The sequence below is a fragment of the Syngnathoides biaculeatus genome, chromosome 2, assembly GCF_019802595.1.
Source record: "Syngnathoides biaculeatus isolate LvHL_M chromosome 2, ASM1980259v1, whole genome shotgun sequence".
NCBI classification, from domain to species: Eukaryota; Metazoa; Chordata; class Actinopteri; order Syngnathiformes; family Syngnathidae; genus Syngnathoides; species Syngnathoides biaculeatus.
This window is the reverse complement of record NC_084641.1, coordinates 5,560,237-5,586,929: the sequence shown is the minus strand read 5'-3', so window position 1 is coordinate 5,586,929 and position 26,693 is coordinate 5,560,237. Positions and strand designations below refer to the sequence as shown.

The 26,693-nt window shown below is 41.3% G+C and overlaps 1 protein-coding gene and 1 non-coding gene across 2 annotated transcripts; one reads left to right on the top strand and one right to left on the bottom strand.

The window, feature by feature from the left end:
- Window positions 1–5,389: 5,389 nt before the first annotated feature.
- Window positions 5,390–5,462, bottom strand: trnaa-ggc (transfer RNA alanine (anticodon GGC)). The gene has a single exon. It is a non-coding gene; the product is annotated as a tRNA-Ala (tRNA).
- Window positions 5,463–10,994: 5,532 nt separating this feature from the next.
- Window positions 10,995–26,577, top strand: b4galnt1a (beta-1,4-N-acetyl-galactosaminyl transferase 1a). Its single transcript, XM_061828737.1, has 11 exons — window positions 10,995–11,425; window positions 12,126–12,334; window positions 12,407–12,589; window positions 13,699–13,805; window positions 17,181–17,218; window positions 17,297–17,477; window positions 19,237–19,329; window positions 19,412–19,599; window positions 19,677–19,817; window positions 22,247–22,484; window positions 23,694–26,577. The coding sequence occupies exons 1-11, from the start codon at window positions 11,261–11,263 to the stop codon at window positions 23,906–23,908; spliced, it is 1,758 nt and encodes a 585-aa protein (XP_061684721.1). The 5' UTR covers window positions 10,995–11,260; the 3' UTR covers window positions 23,909–26,577.
- Window positions 26,578–26,693: the final 116 nt, after the last annotated feature.

Sequence of the window (26,693 nt, the reverse complement as noted above, 5' to 3'; positions counted from 1 at the left end):
TGCCGCTACTGTTGTATTAGGGCTAGCGTGAATGTGTTTCATTTTGTGGCAAAATAACAAACATTTTGGTACATGTACAGATCGAAGTTCAGGATAGATGCCTTCAGTTAAGACTAAGTCAGAATTCAGTCTCAGAGGGTTTCGTATTAAAAGTTTCAACTCCATCAAAATGATTTTTTTAACTTCTTAGTTCCTCTGAAAGACAATTCAGATACATGCAATTCATTCCATTTTACTACATCTCTAATTTTTTTTTCAGTGCCCATTCTCAGCTAGAGCTCTGACTGTAGATGAGGCAGTCAAAACTCAGTCAGTAATTCAGTCTGTGTAGTGTAAACTGCATTCCACAACCCATAATCGAAAGTGTCTTGAGTATGGTTATAAACACCAATCAATGAAACAAAACAGACTGAATAAAGGGTTAAAAAGTCTTTACGTATTCTGCACTTTTACATACTCTTAGTGAAACTTTGTTTTTTTTCCCCCAGATTCAGGCTCAACTCCATGTATCAGGCAGAGATTATTGTGACTTCATTTTTTGTACATCGAAGGACTTCTACGTTGAACGAATACAAGCTGATTTCGAGATGTGGGAAGAAGCTGTTGAGAAGGCAGAGCTTTTTTTTCGTCGAGCAATCCTTCCAGAGTTAATGGGACGAGTGTTTTCAAGCTCTGCAGTCACCAGCAACACACATGTACTGCCCAGCATGCCTGATGCCGGACAACAAAGGCCATGTACATGTGGAAGAAAGCTGAGAAGCAAAATGGTTATCTGTGCTTCTCCAGACTGTCAAATTAAGACATTCCACTTAAAATGTGTGAATTTAAGGACGACACCAAGGCACCAGTGGTTTTGTAATCAATGTGAGAACAAGGAAAATTAAGTAACAAAGACTTTGATAGTTTTATTGACTATGAAAATAACAAACTATATATATAACTGAAACACCAACATATTTATTTCAGTGACAGGATTATTTGTACACAAACTTTTTTCTGACACATGTATGTAAATAGAATAAAGTGATGGTCCATAGAGAAACTTGGTGTTGTACATCCCCTAATGTGCATATATATGGGTTACATTGTAAATAAGATCTACACTTCAGCCGTCAAAAATATATTAAAGATAAAATTACATATCATACTCAAGGAAAAAAGGTGAAAAAAGGGAAACATGGTGTGCTTCCTTTTTCCTTGAGAAAAAAAATATATATTCATAAAGCATGTATATAGATATATATATATATATATAAAATCTGTAAATATTTTCAACTTCTTCTTTCAACAACCCGGTGATTTCTTGAAGTTGCAGTCTCCGCTGTGACGGTGAGTTTAGTATGACCAAGCTTCAATGTAGGTGTCCAGTCTGGGTGTTCAGGTGGGAACAGTGGAACAGGCTGACCTATCAAAGAAAAAGTATATAAATATATATAATTGTATATATATAGAAGAGGGTTATATTCCAGATTCAGGCCTTGACTTAATTACGTAACAAGTATATCTATTTACTTTGTCACATTTGCCATTTTACATTTTAAGGTACCGGTACCTAAAATATCACCCTGGTAGGTAGTCCAACAGGGCGTTATGACAGAAATACTAACCTTAAGCCTAAATACCTAATTTATCATTTTGACATTAGCTGAGTATACCAAACAAATGTCAAAATAACAAAGAAAATGGTATTTTATGGGCTGGCTCGGACAGTTTTGGTCGGACTATTTACGCATAGTAACCTGCACAGTGCATTTCACCAAAAGTACATTGTTCTCAGTTCTACAAAACGTGATTATTATGTGGGTAGGTGCTACATGCATACTCGTGTTGTTTTTAATATATATACGGTATATTTCCTTCTTAAAAATAATTTGACGTTTAGAGACAGTGAACAGACAGCAAACGCACAACACACATCCATACGTTTGTATACTAAACTGTAGATAAAAAGCCTGTCACTGGCGACCGATTTCGATCGGCAACCGAGTTGGCTGTACATGTACATGTAGACCTATCAAACATCGTTAGTCTTGTAAAATAAAACACAGCAAACAACACATACATGTAAAAATAGCGGTAGGAGGATATGGTCAAAGTGCAATACTAGGCTTAAACTTACCACTTATGACGTGATCGCTGCACACACAACTTGAAACTGTGGGACGAGTGAGATCTGCACGCGAGATATTACTGAGCCACTTCGCTTGCCGTTTGCTCGACATTTTTTCTGTTTGGGGTCCTTGGTGCGTAATTATTTTCGGAAATCGGAAAAACCGTCTGTTCCCTTCTTTGCTGAACTTGTTATAGCAGCCAATAACACAACACATGTGCACCATGGTCTCAGAAGTCAAAAAGCGTCTCATGTAATCTAATATAAACAGCGAAATGAGACCTCCCAATATGGCGGCCAGAAAAAATTCAAACGGATGTGACATCACCTGCAAGTCACCTATAGGCAGTACCCTGGCCCAAGCCCGCACCCCAATGAAATTCCTATCAAACTACCACCGAGGTGAAAGCAACTTTATTGAATATAAGTAGTATGGAAAATGGATGGATGGATGGATGTTTTGTTTTTCTCTAATGTACACATATGGATATCTAGAAAAAGGTTGTTTAAAAATTAACAACATACTCCATACCATAATCAAATCAAACTACTACACTGGCCATCTATCAGTTTCATTTACTTGTGCGTATTTTTATTTTTTTTCTTACAACAGCTATTCAAAAATGACAACAAATGTCTTCTGTTTATATATTCGTTATTATTATAATTTGACATCAAAAGCCAATTCAGTTTTATTTTTTGTCAGTTTGTTGGGCTTGTTAGGATGAATAAAAGTGGCAATCCCCTGGCTGCCAAGATCAGTAATGGATCTGCCTCATAGGAATTGCTAATGTATTTAATTGCGTCGTCAAAAACAAATTGAACAATTATCCCTTTTGTTGACAGGGCAGCGTGTCCGCTGCAATCATCTACTTTAAAACGAGCTCGTCTCTATTTCAATGTCCGTGTTCTCAGGTGCGGGTCAGGTGCACAATTTAAATGCATCAGAGACATATTCAATTAGTATTGTCATCATCTTTTTGATAGCAAATTTATATGTATATCGTTGCAGGAGAACTTCAGTAAGAAAACACAGATGTGCTTCTGAAAAAAAAATAAATGACTTCACTTTGTGTCATGAATACTGCACTCGGATATTCATGAAATTTCTTCTCTGCATTTTAATCCATCACTGTACTGACTACGGCAAACACACGCACACTGGAAAACTGGTGACACAGCACACAGAGACCATTTCAGCGTTTCGTCATCGTCTTTCCTCATATTTTAATTTCCTTTACTGGTAACATGCAATATAGCTCTTATTTGCTACCCTATTCTAATACCTGTAACAAAAAATGGATTTCCCTTGAGCACTCCCGCGACCCTTGTGAGGATAAGCAGCTCAGAAAATGGATAGATAACACAATAGACAATTTTTTTTTTAATGCAGTGTTTGGGGCACGAGTAGCTAAAATGGCTGACGCCCCAAAATTTTTGGTAATTTCCCACCAATGCCACAAAATGGTCACAAAGCCTTTTTTTTCTGTTGGACAATATTTTTACTCTGTAAAGCAACATAGCATGATGAAACTTTCAAGGTTGGATCCCGGGGTTCAGTATCTTCCGGAAGTTCAACTGTTGAGTATTTAGTAAAATCACTTTGGAATAAGATGTAATGGAAGTCATATATCCAAATTCAAAAGTTCTTATATTGTGATATAATACATGAGGTCTTAGTTAAACTGTTTCTGTGGGACCCTTGGATAGTCAAGGTCTGGGACTTCCCAGAAGTGGAATGGTTGTGTGAAAGCAGGAGGATTCTTTCTTATTTCGAGTGTGGCTCTTTAAATCAGATATAATTACACTTCGATATGCAGGCTTCTATTTTGAAATAATAAATGAGATCAGAGTGACTATTAATGGATCCAAATGTCTACCTGCACGTTGTACCAATCAATTGACCCCTCAGTACAGGGCACTTAACCACACCTCAGGAAGTGACGTCACGCCACGTGCGCTTACGTCAGACAAACCATTAGCAAAAATGGCGGCGCAGCAAGAAAAGAATAGAGCGAAACTGTCCGATTTACCGGGTGATTTCTCACTCACATTCTTAGCTAACAGTGAAATATCGTTGAAAAGCAGACAGCAGGGCTTCAAGTATTTCAGCGAGAGGTATTTCAATGGTCATTACATACATATCGACAGAGAAGCCATTGATATTGGCTCGAGATCTTTCCAGAGTCAGAGGAAGACCGAGAAGCCACATAATATAATATATTATAACCCAAAGACGAATTCGTCATTGACAGTTTCCTATTTTCGTGTTAACTATCACACTTGTGTGCAGAATCTGTATGTGTATCTGTATAGCCGTTTGTGAACCACCGTATGAAGGAAGAGAAGGCGATGCTTGATTCACGACTCGTTTCTCTCGTTTTCTTTGTGTAACGTCACACGCTCCCCTCAATAATTATTCTTAAATTAGTGCCGAACCTACGTAAGTCCCGACCGAGTACGACAATCACTACTTTAGTGTCCTCAAACATCCTTCCTTCAGTCTTGGTGTCTTGGTGCACGTCGAAGGCTTTTATGACCGCTAGTCCGGTTTAGCTTAGCTCACCGCCAACAAAGAGACACATTTGTGCAGTCAGATCATCCCAAAATATCACTCAACACAGATCAAGTGTGTCAATCATTCACACGTAGCTATGTTATGCAAGCGAAGAACTGCTAATTCATTTATATGAGACATGTATTGAAAATCAAATATAGGGCTTACCTTCGTGCAAACATATCTGTTCCGGTTGATGGATTCAGTTGATCATGCGGTTTTCCACAAAGTTTGATCCATTGAAGCCATTTTTCGTACTCGGTCTTCTGTTCCGGTTGATTTTAGATGCATTCAGTTGATGATGCGGTCTTCCACAAAGTTTGATCCATCGAAGACATTTTTCGTACTGGGTCTTCGGTTTTGGAAAGGGTACGAATTGAACTCCACCAACTAGCCTTTGAGGATACCTGTCGTCACTATTACAAAGTCCGTGACTACACCTCTTAACCATATCTATTGTTAAAGAACCCAAATACGCGATAAAACGGTAACAAAAGCTATATTGGACCATCCAACGTTGTCTGAGGGAACGGCGAGTCCAAAAAAAAGGGGCATGGTTCATGCAGATCTCTGGCCTCTGATTGGTCAGCAACACATGTGTTTCTTTCAGCTTGTCCCTTTCAGAGTCACCACACCATGTCATCTCAGATGAACACATATATATGTTTGGCACAATTTTTACACCAGATGCCCTTCCTTACACAACCCTTCTCAGGGAGTGGAGGCCCCAGTGGGATATGAACCCACAACCTCTGCTTTGCCAAACCAGTGCTCTAACCACTGAGCTACAGGGCCTCAATTGGTCAGTGACGCGGATGACGCAATTTCTACGGAGGGGTCAATTGTGATAGACAAATGCTACATTGACGTAACATAACTCTGAAACTGCAATTTGAAAATAAGATGGTTACCGATGATGTAAACAACCAAACAAGATGCGGCTTTTTGTGAAAATGAATATTGTACCACACAAGCATATGAAGATGGGGGTTGATGTATTTTCTTGAAACCACTTAATTCCAGAATTCGTTCATAGAAATGGTAATGGAGTACAAAACCAGTAGGGCTCTGAGGTCGGCTGACTCAGGTCTAAAAATGGAGCGCAAACACGCAAAAAAAAAAAAAAAAAAAAGGAAGAAGTAGCCAAACAGAGTGTGAGTGTTTCCAAAACCAGAAACCGGATTAAAACCTCTTCTTTTTCCCCGTGCATTTTAGAATACTTCCACTTTTCAGTGATATTTCTTGCACTAAAATCCGTTTTAATTGTACTTTTTCAAATGTTTTTATTTATGTGTTTGAATGCTTTTAACCATATAAAGCCATTGACTTACCTTGTGTATGCAAATAAATTTGCTTTGCTTTAGTTGGAAGGCAGCATACTGTAGCCTGAAGAGGCGAAGCACAAAAATCGTGTTTGAACATTCCTGACCACTAGATGCCCCCCTAGCAGGGCCAACAAGTACTATATTCCCAGTTTCAAGTTTCAGTTAAATGAAAGCTCTAAGTTACATTACTTTTTCACAAAAAATGAATGGCACACCTTATACAAGTCAACTAATCAACTCAAGCTGTTGTATTAAAAAAGATTTACTCATAAAGATTTTTGATATGGAGACTATTGCCCAAGATTAGCATAATTTTCACAATTAATATAAGCAGTTATTTCGGAAAAAAATGATTACTCACATTATTTTCATAATCAGGGCTCTGTCCTGATCACTATACTAGAACTAAAGATAACTTGTTTTCTCCAATAGGACCACAAGAATGGAAGGAAAATTCCACCAGTGGATTCCAACGGATCAGTTTGAGCCAAAGGCAGATGCATGTTACAGTACTTGGCAGTAGTTTCAGGATTTCCTCTTCCTGTTGAGTGTGTTTAGAGCGTCACTGTGACCATCTGCTGAGGCAAAGGTCAGGCGACTGTCCGGGGAAATGATGCCAAGACATCATTTTTGTTTTACAACATTGTTCTTCCACAGCAAGGCCTCTGTCTCAATCTTCAGATAAAAGCCCATCTGATTTTTCACATTTGCTCTGACATAAATTATACTTCAACAAGCTAATCACGACCAAGCTACAATGAGATGTGAAAGGTACTTTGTTCATTCAGTATGTGCCCTGCGATTGGCTGGTGACCACTTAAGGGTGTACCCCACCTCTCGCCCGGATTCAGCTGGGATAACCGATCCTAGAGAGGAGAAAATGAATTGGTTGATGCTTTTTGTGTCATGTCAGTCAGAAGTGTGTCGGAAAAGTTGCAGGACTGGCGTCATAAAAGATCAATTTCAAACCCAAATCATAAATTATGATTTTGTTCCTCTTTGATGTGGGCCAGACGAGCAAGCAGTGCGTCCACAAAGAGATCTGTGGAGTTTGCTTGGTCCAGTGCACAAGCAGAAGCGAGAGTTGTGGCAGGACAACTCATGGCTCTGTATATATATTGTGATATGCAGTGAAAGCAGGGAGCATGCAGAGGAACAATTAGAAAGATGGAGACATGCACTGGAAAGGAGAGGAATGAAGATTAGCCGAAGTAAAACAGAATATATGTGCGTGAATGAGAAAAGTAGAGGGGGAAGAGTGAGGCTACAGGGAGAAGAGATAGCGAGGGTGGATGACTTCAAATACTTGGGGTCAACAATACAGAGCAATGGAGAGTGAGGTAAGGAAGTGAAGAAACAGGTCCAAGCAGGTTAGAAGAGCTGGCGGAAGGTGTCTGGTGTGTTATGTGACAGAAGAGTCTCTGCTAGGACGAAGGGCAAAGTTTACAAAACAGTGGTGAGGCCGGCCATGATGTACGGATTAGACACGGTGGCACTGAAGAAACAACAGGAAGCAGAACTGGAGGTAGCAGAAATGAAGATGCTGAGGTTCTCGCTCAGAGTGAGCAGGTTGGATAGGATTAGAAATGATGCTCATTAGAGGGACAGCCAAAGCTGGATGTTTTGGAGACAAGATTCGAGAGAGCAGACTTCGATGGTTTGGACATGTTCAGAGGCGAGAGAGTGAGTGTATTGGTGGAAGGGTGCTGAGGATGGAGCTGCCAGGCAAGAGAGCGAGCGGAAGAGCAAAGAAAAGGTTGGTGGACTTTATGAGGGAAGACAAGAGGGCTGTTGATGTTACAGAAGAAAATGCAGGAGATAGGCTAAAATGGAAAAAGATGACACGCTGTGGCGACCCCTAACGGGACAAGCCGAAAGGAAAAGAAGATACACAGTTAGCTTTCATTGCTAGCTGTTGTTCTTCATTTAAATAAACGCAGTCATCTTAGTTTTGTTACCAAGAAAACGCCCTCCTCCCTGTACCTCGAACTTTCCCCAACGAGTTTTTTTTTTTTTTCTTCTTCTTCTTTTTCTCCTGCAGTCTCGGGAGCGTTTCAAGTTTACTCCCCACACGGTTGCGCCAGAGAGCCAAGAGTCAAAGATTCCCCACATTATCTGCAGCGGTCAGTTTGGCTCTTTTCGAAATGACAGGCCGGCTGGGACGTGCTGACTTCCGCTGCACCGGGCTGCGGTGAGGCCCACCCAGAGCGGCAACACGCTTATCTAGGAGCTCTCGAGGGGGTCTGGTCTCCGCCCACAGACGCGCCTCTGCGCCCATCTGGCACGGCAAAACTGAAGCAGGTCTTTCAAGCCGCTGAACACGGTAAGATTAGCACACGCGACTCACACATTCATACGGTATGGCGACTTTTGGGTCCAAAACACGTTCAGGAGGCTTGTAGGAATTCAAAAGTAAAAGTTTTGTTGTTGTTATTGCTATGGACCTTCAAATAACGTGAGCAAAATAAATTGTGCTTTGTGACTCTCCGGAATGAACATTAACGTGCTTTTCTGTCCTTCTGACCGGTCGTCATTAGACTTTAAATATTTTGTATTTTCATTCAACGACAGCTGTATCAGTTTTTTTGCTTGGCGTCGTCATAATTCCAGCTACAATGTATCTGCAACGTTAATTCGCTTTGCGGTAATGACGCCACTGTTTGACATTTGTGTGTATGAAGGATAACTACAAATCATCTTGGGAATAACAAATGGTGTCTGTGCAACTGCGTTGTATCTGTAGCTCCAGTTTGAATAGCTAAACTATAATTCTAGTTCATACGAATTTCCCCCTAGTTAATCTCTAATTGAAGGTACCTGAAAAGGAACGTAAATTAAAGATCTCTTGAACTGGAGATTATGATTTGACAGAATCAAATTGTACTTGGGGAGGATTTTATAATTAGCTATTCTTGGCCAAAATTCTATTCTGTGTAAGAAACATCATCCTTAGTCAAAAACACAATACAAGTGTTTATACTTAACCAGTTGATGTTTACAAATGAGGAACTTTTTTTTGCCATAATTAGAGTTACAAATTTATGGAAGAAGAAAACAGCTATCTCTATGGTATCGAGCTGTGGTTCCCCCCCCCCCCTGCTGTCTCCCCTCCAAAAATATAAGAATGAGAGGATTTTTTTTATCTAGCTGTCGCTTTCATTTTACTGAATCATATTATCCATCCATCCATTTTCTTTGCTGCTTATCCTCATGAGGGTCGCAGGGAGTGATGGAGCCTATCCCAGCTGTCAACGGGCAGGAGGCGGGGTACACCCTGAACTGGTTCCCAGCCAGCCGTTGGGCACATAGAAACAAACAGCCACTCTCACAATCACCCCTAGGGGCAATTTAGAGTGTACAATTAATGTTGCATGTTTTTGGGATGTGGGAGGAAACCCACGCAGGCACGGGGAGAATATGCAAACTCCACACAGGCGGGGCCGGGTTCGAACCTGGGTCCTCAGAATTCTGAGGCCAATGATTTACCAGCTGCGGCACCGTGCCGATCATATTATCCCCTTTGTTAACATTAACTCGCCAAAGTGGGGTTCAAATGTAAAAATGAAAGATAGGTCTTAATTTGAACATATGTTTGTTTCATAATATCATTGTAAATAAAAGATTGGAATGCGTAGAGCATGTATTATTGCTCAAAATGCAATGCTTTTTTGTGGGGGGGGGGTTTAAAAGTTAGTATTTTGTGAGTTCTGTATATGACAATGACTATCTTTGTTTATCTTCAGTGGTTGTGCAGACTGGAGCAGGTTTTCACCCATTTTCATTGACATGAATAAAAGCTGCTTCTACTCAGAGTGCAGTTAAACGTCCGTGCTAACTAACCAGTGTGACTACTACAATATGTTTGAACTTTGACTTTAACACAAACAAACCAACAATTTCCTCATACTTTAGAAAGATCTTATCTTATTTTACTGCATGACTAACTTTCCCTTTTCATACAGACAGTTTTGAGTGCAGTTATGTCTTGTGTGTATTGTGGAAATTGTCTGTTTTTGTTTCTCTTACATGCAACATGCATTTCCACACTTACCCAAATGAAATTGCTGCACTGTTTGGATTTGATACACGTTCTTGTCAAAAAACAGTGGCTAAGAAAAGTCTACACACCTTTTGCTACGATTGGCTGGCAACCAGTTAAGGGTGCGCCTCGCCTCCTGCCTAATGACAGCTGGGATTGCCTCCAGCACTCCTGCGACCCTGGTGAGGATAAGAGGCAAAGAAAATGGATGGATGGATGGATACACACCTTTGACAATGAGAACCCTATGATGGTGCGGCAGTTCTCTCCAGACTATGATTTGTACTGTAAAATGTGACTAAAAGTGTGCTAACTCATTAAGACTTGAATAACATTTTAAAGGCAGTCACATATCCAATTTTGAGTTTTTTTTACACATCCGTCCAGCCATTGTCTTAGCCGCTTATCCTCACAAGGGTCGCAAGAGCGCTGGAGCCTACCCCAGCTATCCTCAGGCGAAAGGCGTGCTACACCCTTAACTGGTCGCCAGCCAATCGCAGGGCACGTAGAGACAAACTGCCATTGGCACTCATGGTCACACCTCTGGTACGTTTAGAATTTTCAGTTGACCTACCCTGCATGTTTTTAAGATGTGGAAAGAAACTGGAATTCCCGGAGAAAATCCCTGTAAAGTCCACCAGGCGGGGTTGAGATTTGAACTCCGGACTTCAAAACTGAGAGGCAGACACTCTAACCAGTCATCAACCATGTGTACACTTGTGCACCCATATTAAATCACTTGTTTGCATTTACTTCCCTCATTTTTTTACATCACTTGTAGCAGATTAGAAGGCACCTTAACTGTGGAAAAAGTCTGAATTATATATCTGACACAATTTTTGATATGACAAAAACCTGGGATTTGAACAGGGTTGTGTAGACTTTTTGTCTCAGTCACTGGCTTAGTGCACTGTGCCACAATTCAGTGAGGCGTGGGCCGCAACTGAAAAATAAAAAGTTATATTTCACATGTGCGATATACATGTAACATTTCTCAGTCTTGAGTCCAAGCCATATCCTTGTCAACCCAAATTTCCACCATAGCTAATGTTCCAGCACTAAGGTCCAAACACTTTTTCTGCATAGTTAGGATTTGTTTTATTCATAGTCCTTAAACAAACACGAGATCTCTTTGTGACTTTTTCCTTCCTTATCACTGACAAAAAAGCAAAAGTGTACCCAGAGAGCACAATTTCTAATAACGTGCTATATTGTGCACTGTGTTGTCAATGTCTAACATAAACCACACAAGGGAAGTAAGCAGGGGTAATTACTTCTTAAATTCACTCTCATATTTGCCAGATAGAGTCACTGTAACTGTAATGAAATATGAGGACATGAAAAAGGGAACGCATTTTATACATGAAGAGGAAGTGAAGCGCATCTCGATAAAGGTGAGTTCTGTGACTTGGACGAGCTTGTTGTTCACTCGAGCTAACTTGTTCAGGTCTCAGATGGTTGGTGGTTGATGTGGCCACATAATCATTTTCTAGTCAAATTTCCTATTGGCTGAACTTGCTGGCTAGGCACACTTTTTTTTTTTTTAAATATCATCACAGTCTCTCGGAAACCTCTCATGCCCAAATAGCGTCAGTAATTTTTTTTTAATGAAGTAATACTATTTTTTTAACTTCTTATTAAGCAATCTAAAATGTTGAAAATAGCTTGAGAACAAATCAGTGAACTCTCCTGAACGCTGAACTGTGAGAGAAGTGCCATATTACTCCACCTCCTACCACGTTCTGCAGGAGACGTGCAGCATCATATTTCCTCAAGATTGAAAGTGTGGATGTTTTATTAACAATAAAGCTTGAAAATACCTTAGATACATGTGAGTAAGCTAAGTTTTGTCTGAAAGTGAAGGAATTGGTCAGCCACAAAGCTGAGTGAGTGCATGCAGAATTTGTGTCAATGTGGGTAAACAATCTTATATTCTAGCAACATATCTTGTAATACCAACTTGAACAATTATAATTTGGTAACTCAAGCAAGATGAATAGTGTTTTGTTTTGTTTTGTTTTGTTTTTTTCCTGCTGGAAAGTAGTTTTTGTGTACTATTTGTAGATTACATTTTCTTTGTAATTTGCCTTCTAGATGCGTATCTCCTGTAAGAAGTTTCTGCTTGTGATCAGTGGTTTCACGCTAGTAGCGTTGTTGCAATCTTGGAGGGCAGGAGGAGGCTTAGGAGTTGACCTATGGACAGGAAGGACCAGTGAAATGGAGGCGGTCATCATAGAGAACCTTCAAGACATCTTTAATGACTATAATGACATTTCCTATCACATAAAGAAGGATGTAGCATGGTGGGTTTCACTAAATTAATTTTGCTCTGCAGTTCTTGATCCTGGTCGTCACATATTTGTTTTCCGATACAGCCGCTTGGCAACAAATACGTGCGTCTGCGTGGCTGATAAGGAGACTTTTCGCCTGCCTTTCTCCAAGCTGCTTTTCCCACGCGTCCGGGCCTTACACCTGGACATGAGATATTTACAATCCCATCCCGATCCTGAGGGTGTGAAGCGTCACAGAGCTCAGGAATACAGGAGTGTTCAGATGAGGTAAAGTAAGGTTTTTGATGAAAATCACAAGTTCACTGCATCAACTAATTATAGAAAAAGTTGTCATGATGGATGTATATAGCTCAGTGGTGTGCAAAGAGGGGTGGCGCTGGCATCCACCCATAGGGGGACAAAAAATGTTTGAAATACTGTAGGTTTGGCTATAGCTGTATTTGTATTTAAATTTAGAGCAAAAATAGGTTTAGTAATATTTTAGGTGTGTCTGCTTAAAAAAACATTCATGATGAATAAGGTGGTTTCAGTTAATTTAATTAGTTTAATTAGTTGGTTTATTTTCGGGTTACATTCAAACAATAGGACCAAATCTCCAGTTAATTCCAAGTAATCATCATGGACTCTCATTGAAAGTAGCCAACTGAACAATTCCACAGTTCCTTAACTCGGAATCGAAATTATAGGTTTCCAGAACATAACCTGAAATGTTTAACCCCTATGTAATTACCCCTTTGATACACCTTAAAAACGGCTCAACACAGAGCACAGTATTTTATTTTCTTTAAAAAGATACTTGTGTGATCTGGCAGTCAGACAAGTAAAACCTGGAACCTGCATCAACCACCGGGCCTTGTCAGACATTACAGTGAACAGGAAATAGCACTGCCGGTATCTGCCGAAATGTAACCAAAACCAAAAGGCATTGCAAACTTGGTAATATTTTAGCATTCCTTGAGTTCACTAATATCTAATTCAAACAGTTGTCTGACTATCTCAATTTGTCCATCCATTTTCTGAGCTGCTTATCCTCACAAGGGTTACAGGAGTGCTGGAGCCGGGGTGCACCCTGAACTGGTTGCCAGCCAATCGCCAGGCACGTAGGGACAATGTAGAGTCTCCAATTAATGCATGTTTTGGGGATGTGTGTTAAACCGGAGTCCTTGGACTAAAACCACGCAGCCATGGGGAGAACATAGAGACTCCACACAGGCGTGGCTGGGATTTGAACCCCGGTCCTCAGAACTGGGCGGCTAACGCTCTACAGCTGCGTCACCGTGCTGCCAGTGAATACTTAATCGCACGAATCAATTTGATCACATCAACTCTGTCCCTTCATCACATAAAATATAACATACAACATTTTGTATATGAAGGTCCTCAAGCTCTGCAGATGTGCTGATCGTAAATGAGGCAAACAGTCCTCTTCAGTTTCCCTCCCAAGGTGTGGCAGTGCGACCCCTCAAGACAATCATCATACCAGGTAAAGCACTGTGAGATGTGTGATATTAAAAGCAAGTTGGCGGTCTGGTGTAATTATTACACATTTACACTGTTCTGTGATTTCAAAAGAAAAAAAAAAAGATTATTATTTTTGTATAACGACAGATTTGTATTTTTTCAGTAAATTGACACAAAATGTATATTAATTTTCCAAAATGAGTCAGTGACATGTGCAAGTTGCATTCGGCTGAGTAAAACTGACATTACCCTATGAATTGAGTTGATGTCTTTCTTGAAAAGTCTATTTCAGTATTCAATTATTGTATCCATGTACCATAATTTTTCAAAAATAATGTGCAATTTTTTTCCAAAAACATTTTCAAAAAGTCAATAGAGCGCATTATATTGAGGTATGAATGAAAAATATTTGATGTTAGAGAAGAAAGGCAGCACGTGCTCTGGCATTCATTCTTTTTTTTCGTTCTTTTCAACGCTATTACTTATATAAGGAATTGTGTGTTTAAAAATGTTCATGGTAAAGGGGAAAAATGCAGTTGAAGTGTTGGTGGAAGATCTGAGAAACACAGGAAGTAGGCTGCATATTTTATTTTGAAGCCACATTGAAGCTCCTGGCACCAGGACACCCACTTTGTAGTCATGTCATCGGATTTACGACCACATGTCTTGGACACTCGGATGAAGAGAGGGGCAGAGCTATCAATTAATCACCACCTGGTGGTGAGTTCACTCCGATGGTGGGGGAAGATCCTGGTCCGACATGGCAGGCCCAAATGTACTGTGAGGCTCTGCAGGGAACGGATAGCAGATTCCCCTGTCTGAAGGAATTTCAACTCCCACCTCTGAAAGAACTTTGCTCACGTTTCGAGGGAGGTGGGGGGCATTGAGTCCGAGTGGACTATGTTCCGCGCCTCCATTGTTGAGGCAGCCGACCGGAGCTGTGGCCCGAAGGTGGTCGGTGGCTGTCGTAGCAGAAAACCCAGAACACGTTGGTGCACACCAACAGTGAGGGATGCTGTCAAGCTGAAGACGGAGTCCTACCGGGCATTTTTAGCCTGCGAGGCGCCCGAGGCAGCTGATAGGTATCGAGTGGCCAAGCAGAATGCAGCTTCGCCAGTCACTGAGGAGTTTGGTGAGGCCATGGAGTACACCTTCAGGACAGCTTTGAGGAAATTCTGGTCCACCGTCCGGCGTCACAGACGGGGAAAGCAGTGCACCGCCAACACTGTGTATAGTGGGGATGGGGCACTACTGACTTCAACTCGGGATGTTGGGAGTCAGTGGGGAGAATACTTCGAAGACCTCCTCAATTCCACAAACACGCCTTCCCAAGAGGAAGCTGAGTCTGGGTTCTCTGAGGCAGGATCTTCTTTCTCTGGGGTTGAGGTCACCGAGGTGGTTAAAAATCTCCTTGGTGGCAGGGCCCCGGGGATGGATAAGATTCACCCAGAGTTCCTAAAGGCTCTGGAAGTTGTCGCGGTGTCCTTGCTGACACGCCTCCGCAACATTGCGGGGAGAGTACTTCTGGATTGGCAGACGGAGCCAATCAAGAAGGGGGACCGGAGGGTGTGTTCCAAGTAGAGGGGGCTCACACTCCTCAGCCTCCCTGATAAGGTCTATTCAGGGGTGCTGGAGAGGGGGGTTCGTAAGGAAATTCAATCTCAGATCCAAGAGGAGCAATATCTTGGCTGTGGAACAGTGGACCAGCTCTACACCCTTGGCAGGGTCCTTGAGGGTGCATGGGTGTTCACCGAGGCAGTCTACATGTGTTTTGTGGACTTGGAGAAGGCTTGAAGATGATTTACAGGCGAGTCTTGTGGGGGGGGGGGGGGGTTCTTCGGAAGTATGGAAAACTGAACACCTGCCCCTTGCTGTTCGGTCCCTGTACGACTGCTGTCAGAGTTTGGTCTCCATTGACAATAAGTCGGACTTGTTTCCGGTGAGAGTTGGACTCCGCCAAGGCTGCCCGTTGTCACCAATTTTGTTCACAACTTTTATGGACAGAGTTTCTATGCACAGCCGAGGCGTAGAGTGTGTCCGGTTTGGTGGCCTCAGAATCGCATCTCTACTCTTTGCAGATGATGTGGTTCTGTTGGAGTCATCAGGCCGTGATCGCCATCGCTCACTGGAGTGCTTCGCAGCCGAGTGTGAAGCGGCTGGGATGCGAATCAGCACCTTCAAATCAAAGACCATGGTCCTCAGTCACAAAAGGGTGGCATGCCCTCTCCGGGTTGGGGATGAGACCCTGCCCCAAGTGGAGGAGTTCAAGTATCTTGGGGTCATATTCACGAGTGAGGGAAGAATGGAGCGTGAGATCGACAGATCGGTGCAGCATCTGCAATGATGCGGACTTTGTATCGGTCCGTTGTGGTGAAGAGGGAGCTAAGTAAAAGGGTTTCCCTGATTTTTTTTTTTTAGGTCAACTTTGGGGGTGCGCATTATACTTTAGAACGCATTACATTTGAGAAATTACAGTATATCATGCGCGGCACGTTGGGGCAGCTCTAAAGCGTTGGCCTCAATGTTCTGAGGACTTGGGTTAAAATCCCGGCCACGCCTGTGTGGAGTTTGCATGTTCTCCCCGTGCCTGCGTGGGTTTTTTCTCTGGGATTGTCGTTTTTCCTCTCACGTCCCAAAAATATGCAACATTAATTGGAGACTCTAAATTACCCCTAGGTGTGATTGTGAGCACGACTGTTGTCTGTCTCCATGTGCGCTGTGATTGGCTGACAACCAGTTCAGGGTGTACCCTGCCCGATGACAGCCGGGATAGGCTCTAGTACTCCTGCGACCCTCGTGAGGATAACCGGCTAAGAAAATGGATGGATGGATTGGCCTCATAGTTCTGAGGACCTGTGTTCAATCCCACCCCGCCCTGTGTAGAGCTTGCATGTTCTCCCCGTGCCTGCGTGGGTTTTCTACGGGCAAGCCAATTTCCTCCCACAGCCCAGAAAACTTGCATTAATTGGACACTCTAAATTGTCCTAGGTGTGATTGTGAGTTTGACTATTGTTTGTCTCCATGAGCCCTGTGATTGGCTGGCAATGGGTTTCAGGATGTTCCCTGTCTCCTGCCTGATGACAGCAGGGACTGGATTCAGCACTCTCGCGACCCTTGTGAGAATAAGCAGCTAAGAAGATGGATGGATGAATGGATGTATATGCTTGTTCATTGACATAGCTATTGTCATGTATTATGGATTCATATTTCTCACAATACACAGCATTTCCTCAGAGGCCCTGTTCTCATCGCCCAAATACTGTGCATTACTTTGAGTTCCACTCTGTATCCTAAAATACATGCTTGGATTTACTTATTTTTTTTGGGGGGGTCAAAGAACTTGACCTCATCCTCATTATTCACTGCAGTAAATTCCTTTTCCTTGTCTTCAATTTAGGTTTGGGTCTTATTGAAGAAGCAAGATCGAACCATACAGTAAGTTCAGTCTCCCCACGATCTGCAAGATTGAAAATTGACCAATGATTTTATTGCTTTTGTGAAACGGGCTTCCAGGTATATTTGACCTCCACACTGGGGACTTTTGATGTCGCTGCGACTGTGGATAATGTCTCGCTTAAAGGAGAGGGAGAGATGCACATGATCCTCTCAAGTACTTCCCTCTCCGCGTTGAACAGGCAACTACAGTTTCTCACCTATACAAACACGGTGTTCCATCCCAGGACAGTCGACACAGGTGCGGTGGTCTCATATTAAAATAAATAAATAACTTTGTTTTTTTGTTTTTTTTTTTAAACAAATCCCGTTTGTTATATAGTTTACAACTTCACATTAGCACTTACACATATACATTACAAGATGTCAGAGGTACTGTTACTCTCAAAGGCATTGTTGAATTCAGTGCTATATAGTTAATGATCAGCCTTTGAGGAGAGCATGAAGTCTGATAGACCCATTACTACTGGCACCATTGTAAATGTATCAGAGAAACAATAAAAGGACTTTGGCCCTCTTTAAGTGTGGTTGGACCTTGGTCTCAAACTAAAGGGATGACAAGAAATGGGCAATGGATACACCTACAATTTAAGGATCACATATTGCATTAGATTACAAGCAAGAGCTGAATACTCATCGGAACCTGAAATTTGAATGTTTGAGCAAAAGAGTACGGCCTCGTGTCTTGCGTAATACCCGAAAAGCTTCAGCCTGGTCAAATTCTGCAGTTAATGCTGCTCTGGTAAGTGGTTGTTGGGCAAGCTTCGTCCTGGTTGGATATGTCACATGCCCAGTGTGTGTGTGTGTGTGGTGTGTGTGTGTGTGTGTGTGTAAACAAAGTCGTTACATGGAGGTCACCCCAAATAAGATTCAGATGTTCAAATGGGCTTTTCCTGACATTTTTGTAAATCATCTTCAAGCACAAGCTACTGATAGCTTCCACAGCATTTGATGGATCTCACTGTTCAAAGGTATAGGTCAGGAGGAGGGTACATGAGAATTCCCAAGGCATCATATACCATAGGTCACATAATCAGGTGGAGAACACATGATGGAACAGTTGCATTACCAAGAACAGGTCCCACTCATCTTGATTAAGAGATGATCATGTTTCTATGGCAAGTACTGACTGTTGAGTACAGGTCAAAACTGTTCTTTCCTCATATGTCTATCCAGTGTGGTATGGGGGCAGGATACAAAGAAAAATATCTAAGCCTGTCTATGACTTGAAAGAAAAAAATCTTCACACTTCTCACAAACACGTGCTATGTATTATTGTCTGATAATGCCATCATGTATATTTGACAAAAATACGGGGACACGGTGGTTCACCTGGTAAAGCGTTGGCCTCACAGTTCTGAGGACCCGGGTTTGATCCCGGCTCCGCCTGTGTGGACTTTGCATGTTCTCCCCGTGCTTGCGTGGGTTTCCTCCGGGCACTCCGGTTTTCTCCCACATCCCAAAAACATACATTATTAATTGGACACCCTAAATTGCCCCGTCGGTGTGATTGTAAGAGCGGCTGTTTGTCTCAATGTGCCCTGCGATTGGTTGCCAACCAGTTAAGGTTTTACCCCGCTTCCTGCCCGTTGACAACTGGGATAGGCTCCAGCACTCCCCGCGACCCTCGTGAGGATAAACACCAAAGAAAATGGATGGATGGATGGATGGATGGATGGATGGATGGATGGATGGATGGATGGATGGATGGATGGATGGATGGATGGATGGATGGATGGATGGATGGATGGATGGAGCTGTGCGTGCTCTTCACTTCAACATGAGCGTGAATGGGATCGTGTAATTGGGTACACAGAATGCAAGTCCAGATTGGATTGCACATGTCATGTGTTTGAAGTACATGTACATGTAGGTGTGGCGCTTACCTACTTGCGCTGCCCTCCCTTTGCAAACAGTAAAGATGGCAGCGGTGAGGAATGACAGCATATCCGTCAGTGATCTGAACGCTAGTTTGATTGCAGTTGTCTTCTACTCTACAGTTCAGTTTGCAACTGAGAGCCACCGCTCGTTTTTCACCATAAAAATTGGACATTCAACCGTCCCAAAGCTTTACAACTCTGGCTATTCAAGAGGTGGGCATTTTTTTTCCCTCTTTTGAATTGTTTGATCACATTCCGAAACTTAATCTGTGCCTTTGTGTTTCTCCCTCCCAAGAGAACAATATTAGCACTTTAGTCACCATTGTGACGAAGACATTTCTCCGTTATGATAAACTCAAAGACCTCATCCACAGCATACGACGGTATTATCCAAACGTCACTATAGTGATAGCAGACGATAATGAGCACCCTCAGCCAGTCACTGGACCTCACATTGAACAATTCATTATGCCCTTTGGAAAGGTAAACATTAATGCTATAAATATTGCATGTCGTGATTAGCAAACACTGCAAATTGCAGGCACTTGTTTGATCTTCAGGGTTGGTTTGCGGGGCGAAATCTGGCAGTGTCTCAGGTGACCACCAAATATGTGCTTTGGGTGGATGATGATTTCCTCTTCAGTGCAGACACCAAGTTGGAGAAGATGGTGGACATTCTTGAAAGGACCAATCTGGATCTGGTGAGATGAATGCAAGGAAACACGTGTCTATTTAGCAGCACTAAGCAAACAAAGAAGCCTTACGGAATGGAGGTCATTGTGTAATGTGTTTGTGTAATGTGTGTGCAACATATTGTGATTTTCATGGACTGTATTTGCCCATTTGTCGTTGCACCAAGAGAACTGCAATTTGCAAGCCCGTTTTCCTGCATTGCAGTTATGCTCGCTTGGGCGAGCATAAGAATTAATCACAGGTGGGTTGATTTGCCAATTATTGTACTCACATTAGAGTGCTGTTAGTTTAGAATAATACCGTAATTTCTCCAGTGTAATACGTCCTCAAGTATAATGCACACCTCCAAAGTCGACTTGAAAAATCAGGAAAACCCTTCTACCAATGTACAATGCGCATCCCCAAAGTTGACCTAAAAAAAATCAGGAAAACCCTTCTACCAATGTACAATGCACTCCACCAATTTACTGCTACTCATATGATTAAAATATTGGGAAATATCTGTATTTATATTTTTGGGGGTTTGGAGTTGTATTGTTTTTCAAAAAATTGTCCGTACAACGATCATGAATAATAATCATTGTGCATGTGCTAATGTAGCGGTAATATCATCTCAGGACAGGCCACAGGACACGCTTGTCCTGGTCCCTGTTATTGTCAGAACAGAATCCCTCAAGCTAACTAAAATAAATGCTCAACCATGGCATAACATTTTATTAATACTGTTGATAACACATATTACAGTCTTACATTAATAAACTATTTAACACTTTAACTTGATCATTTTTTTTTGCATAAAACATTTGTGCATAGTGTAATTTATCCTCTACATTATACATCCTTGGCCAAGACTTCAAAAGAACCATCTGACTCATCTCCAATCTGAAAAATATCCATTGTAGCTACCTTTGGTGCATCACTGTCGAACTCATCGATGACTTGGTACAGTTCCGGTGCTTCCTCCATTGAATCATGAACAGTGATCGTATTTTGCTCCCACAGCATGTCATCCCCTGTGCCATCCATGCCATTTGTGAGGAAACATTTTTTGAATCCCAAGAGTTTTGGTTAGTGCAGCCTCTCGCTCTCCGTTCAGCTCTAATCTGAAGCAGCTTTCCTATGGCTTCAGGTGGCTATCAAAACAACATGAGCACAAACTACGTAGAAACGAGCGTAATGGGTACATTGTTAAAAAAGCGACCATTTCAATTGTGTGCGCTCTCCCTTTTTTTTATGTGCCCATGACACTAGTATTACGTAGTTTGATACCCACCTGAAGCCATTGAGGGAAGCTATCGTTGTTTTGGACTGCCGCGCTACTTCCAGGTTGGCGGCGTCATCGGCACGAGTGATGACGAATTTCTTATACAACTAGCTGTTGTCGTCGACATCTTTTGTCTGAGTTTAAGTTAAAATAAACTCACGGGCAGTCGTTTCTGATCTTTGGTGGAGTAGAAACAAACATGTTACGCTAACGATCATAAAATGCAAGCTCCCTGAGGAGGTCTTAGAGCTCAGGTTTGGGGCGCATATTACTGTAATAAATATAAATGTGTAGCATAAAACATCGAATATCTTATCGAAATGTACATGTTTTTACAACTTTATGTACCTGTATGAAACTATACAATGTGATTTTATTTTTTATTTTTCATCCATACCTGAATATAATGCGCTCTATTAACTTTTTGACAATATTTTTGGAAAAAAATTCGCATTATTTTCTAGGAATTACGGTATAACTCAAGTAAAAGTAAAAATAGAAAATCGCCCTTCAAATAGTTACGTGAATAAGAGAAGAAAATACTACAGTGCTGTGTAACTAGTGTAAATATTGTGGGTGAGCGAATACTTTTGGCAGTATAATGTATGTTAAATTATTCATTTGGCTAAAGTGAAAAGCTTTGTACTGAATATCAGGCAAGAGCTACATTTACATTTTTTCAAAATAATCTGTTTACCATTTTAATAGAAATCCAAGATTAGTTTCAGATTATAATCAAATGTTTTGCAATGACAGTAATATATACAGTTTTAATTCTTAGTATAGGCAATTATGAAACAAAGTGGGGAGCACTCAATTTATTTTTTGAAGCAGGTCTTAAAGACTCATGATTAAGTAATTTTAAAATTTTCATCAGAGCATCAAAAAAATTGCAATGCCCTGACTAAAAGCTGTTTTTCTTTATGTACAGCGTAAGTAGAGTGAGGCAGCTGAACTCTTCATGTTTGTTAAAATCTTCTTGTTGTTTTCCAAAAACTTTCAAATATGACCTTGGCTACTATGCTGTTAGGCGGACGAGAGTGTCCTTCAGTTTCTTACTCACATCCTTAGTCAGTTGCAGAATTTTATCATGAATCTATGTTTGCATTATATATTTTTGCTATATTTGTTTTAATTGTTTCTTTTTAACATTTTGTGTACTAAACGCCACAGGTCGGGGGTGCGGTCCGAGAGGTAACAGGCTGGACTTCGACCTTCCGTCACACTATTTCAGTGGAAATGGGGGGAGAAGATGGTGACTGCATACATATCAGACGCGGCTATCATCACGCCATAGAGGGATATCCTAATTGTGTGGTCGCTGATGCCGTCATCAACTTCTTCATGGGGAGAACAGACAAAGTGCAGCAGGTTGGCTTTAACCCCCGCCTGGCTCGACGCGGCCATCTGGGTGAGTAGCTCCGCCTCCTGCCCACAAAAGTTGGATGTCGGATGGCTGAGTTGTGTTGAACTTTCTGCCTTTACAAATATAAATACTGTACAGTGGAGCCTTGCGATACATGTGTCATTTGTTATATGACCAGGCTTATAACTCAAACCCGGGGCTGATTAATGCTGGGGAAGAGCCAGGGGACGGCCCCCTCAAGCATAACCTCAAATCAAATCCGCGGAGGCTTCCTCAACTCCTCTGCTTCGTCTGCACCGAGACTAGAAACAGCCACATTATTTAAGGACAGCCATTTATTAATTACGTATGTTTGTACAATGTTGGGCGGCACGGCGGCGCAGCTGGAAAGCGTTGGCCTCACAGTTCTGAAGACCAGGTTCAATCCCGGCACCGCCCGTGTGGAGTTTGCATGTTCTCCCCGTGCCCGCGTGGGTTTTCTCCAGGCACTCCAGTTTCCTCCCACATCCCAAAAACATGCAATATTAATTGGACACTCTAAATTGCCCCTAGGTGTGATTATGTGTGCTGGATATGCCCTACGATTGTCTGGCAACCAGTTCAGGTTGTACCCCACCTCCTGCCCGTTGACAGCTAAGATAACCTCCACCACTCCCACGACCCTTGTGAGGATAAGCGGCCAAGAAAATCGATGGGTGGATGGTTGGATGTTGAATGTTGTTTGAGGAGTTAAAATCAGGTAATTTGCGTGGTGAGGCTGTCCGTCACCTGAGTTGGTGCGAATTTGAATTACAAAATAAGAGCATAACCAGAAGTATTCTGTTGCTGACTTAACATTGTTTTCATTAATTTGCTTTGTAAAGCCTACTGATTGATCCTGTTATGTGCCCTTGTCTAGTTGTTCTGTTTTTGCTCTTCTCACTTCAAAAACTGCAAAACTAAACAAATGCATGAGAGCGTGGGAATTGCATTCAAGGGGAAAACTGCAGATTATGTGAGAAAGTCACACAAAATTTGAATTTGCAACTATATTCATAAGTGCCACAAGAGTGGGTTGATTACAAATCCAATGTTGTTTTTAAACGTGTGATTGTGTGAACGAAGGTGTGTGTGTGTGCGTGTAGAAATGTAGTTTATCCAGTATCTTGAGTTGATTGTCCCTAATGAAGTGTTCAATGATTCTTGCCATAGCTGTAATGATAAAATTGCTTTATGATTGAAGTGTGCAAGTGTGTTTTCTTTATCTCCCCGCAGAGTTCTTCATAGACGGGCTTGGCTCCCTCCACGTTGGCTCCTGCGGTGATGTCATTATCAACCACTCGTCAAAGATCAAACTGCCATGGAGTGGTACAAAATCCGATGAGGCCTATAAAAAGTTTCGATACTCCAAAAGCAATGATGAAAATCACATTCATGATGAAGTCTTCTATTTCACAAACAGGTTCAAATGCATGACCAGGCATGAATGAAGTTTGTTCCTCTTTTGGATGCCAATAGCACTGTGATTATGTTCGAAAAGTGAATGTTGTATTTATAATTTGCCAAAATATGTTCACTTGTATAACGAGAAGTTTCTAACAGACGTCAAGCGCTATCGGTAAAATTTAGCCTCGTTTTCCAAAGTCTCAAAAGGCTTATTAGTGTGGTTCGGTCTGTGGTCTACTGGCATCGGCTCCACATGATAAACCGGCCTATGGCGCCCTCTTGTGGTTAATATTTGAGGCTCGCCCATCCATTCATCCTTCCATTTACCCATGTTCTGAACTGCGTATCCTCACTAGTGTCGCGAGGGTCCGGGACCCTAACCCAGACAGTATTTCACAAAGATGGGATCCTCCAAATCTGAACTATATACGTTCGCTTCCAACTTTATTTTCTCTCATATTTGTAGAAATGTGTCTCACATCAAAGTAGCAACATTCTAAACTGCCATACAAATAAATGAAAAGCTGTAGGACTCTTAGGTGACCACATAAATCTAAAATAAAATGATTAACATCAAAGGGACGGCTTACTTGGCAGTGCACATTTCATCTTTTTTTATTGCAACTTTTTTATCTCAACTTGCTGATAATATGAAACTTTCCAATTTGCATGTATACGGTAAATAAAACACCGTGAATACATTGTGGAAAAGTCCCCAAGTGCAACCACTGATGCAATGGCATTAAAAGTTTTGCCATGCATACGTAAAAGATAAAACATTGTTTTGTCAATTTGTTTTGCCCGAGTTATTCTACTAAATGAGATGCGTGTGTTGGTTGCTTTTAGTGCAGTAAGTTAAAATGTCCAACTTTATGGTCATCAACATATTATAAAATACTGGTAAACATCTGTTGTTGCATCACAAAAGGAAAAACCAACAACAGCAAGAAAGACTTGTGGGTTTTATAATACAAATGCTTGCAACTTGGAAATGTTTCTTTTTTTTGACAGATTTTAGAAGCGATGGAATTTGGAGGTTCCAGTGTAATCTGTTAACTGTGAAATATACTGATCTGCCATATGAAATATTATTAGGCTCTGTATCCAACCCATAATAGAGAGTACTGTTGACTTTGTCAGCTCATAGAAAAAGTTGTTTTTCTGTTATGATGCGAGAATGTGCTCTTCTGAGCAAAGACCTGCCTCCTGCCCAATAACAGCTGGGTTTGCCTCCGTCTCAGAAAATGAATGGATGGATTTATAATTTACAAGTATGACTATCAGCATGAGTGTAGAGGTAAATGTTGATATTGCCACGCCCCCGCGAGTCTTACGTTCTGCCATTTCCATCTTGGCAATTGTTCCAGGAAGTTTTACTTTCTTGCTTCAAGGCACTCCAACAGCATTTTACAAAGACACTTTGGGGTAATTGACTACAGAGAAAACCACTCATTGACACCCCAATGATGGGGTTATTCACTGCCATTCTTTCTATTACAATTAGGTTTAAGCATTTTTCCTTTGCTATTTTCACAGGCCTCGCCTCACACTATTCAGTCCCATGTTTCCTCACTTTATGTATTTCAATAAAATTAAAGGAACTACAAAATGAGACCGTCAAGATCATCCCGAGGAAACTAAAAGTGCATTGAAATGAGTTGGCTCGTGGCTGTTATCCATATAGTGTAGTTAATATTATTTGAGTGATGAGTCAGCCAAGTGAATACATTGTACTGTACTACAATGCCTGACTGCACTGTAAACAGTGTGTGCCTATTTCTTATTTGTGTTGGTTGCATCAACCGTGTGTCAAATACAATGGAAACTGCCTGACATATTTTGCTAGTATTTTGACCGAGATTAATAAGCATTCTTTTGCCAATTTACAAATGTTTTTTTTTTTTTTTTTTTTTTTTTTTATGTATGGTAACGTGATGTATTAAATTCAGTGACAGACACTGCACTGTCCCTTTAGTGAGAAAAGTAACCCTCTTGATCTTTCAACAGGATACCACATAGATAAAGTACATCTGCAATTCTTTCAGTTTTTCAAATAATCTGTTGTCATGGTGGTGTGTTGGACTAAATTGATTTGATGGATGATATCTAGCATTTTTTTTTCATCTATGGCTATTCTTTTATGTCATTAAGCATACCCACGTTAAGTCAACGGAAATAAAGTATTAATGCAGAAAACAGTAATGCAGAGCAAACAAATAAGCATGCTTCCACGTGTCTGTGATGGTGTTTTGCTTAAAATATAGGCCACTGTGCACGTTATTAGGCCTGCCTGTAGAATTTGGCTTGTAAATAGTTGGCCAGAACCTTCTGTACCATCCTCTAATAGGAGTGGTCTACTTTTTCCCAATTAGAGAAACCCTCCTTGAGCTTAAAAGGGAAAATCCACAGGGTACTGTGTCTAGAGAGCTCTTTGAAATATGGATTTGGAAAAAAAAATAATAACTTGGCTATCTAACATCAAGCGAGAACATAATTAGAATTTTGTCTCTTCTGTCCTTATTTTTTTTTTTGCTTTTTTTTTTTAATTATTAGGTCAAGGTTAGAGGTATGCGAGGACACGTCTCCTTTTACCACAAGAGAGCAGCAGAGAGCATGTGAGGTCATGTTTTGCCAGCTCGATTTTCCCAAATAAATTCCCATGATTAAAATGTTTCCTTCGGTGCGATCAGAGCAAAGCTTATTCCTCTTTGTTCCGGGTTTCCGTTTCACAGTCGTGCGGATATTGTCCTCGAGTTGCGTGTCTGTTTTTCATCAAGTTTCCATCATATCTTGCGTTTTATAATCCAAGCACCTGGCATGCTTCACATT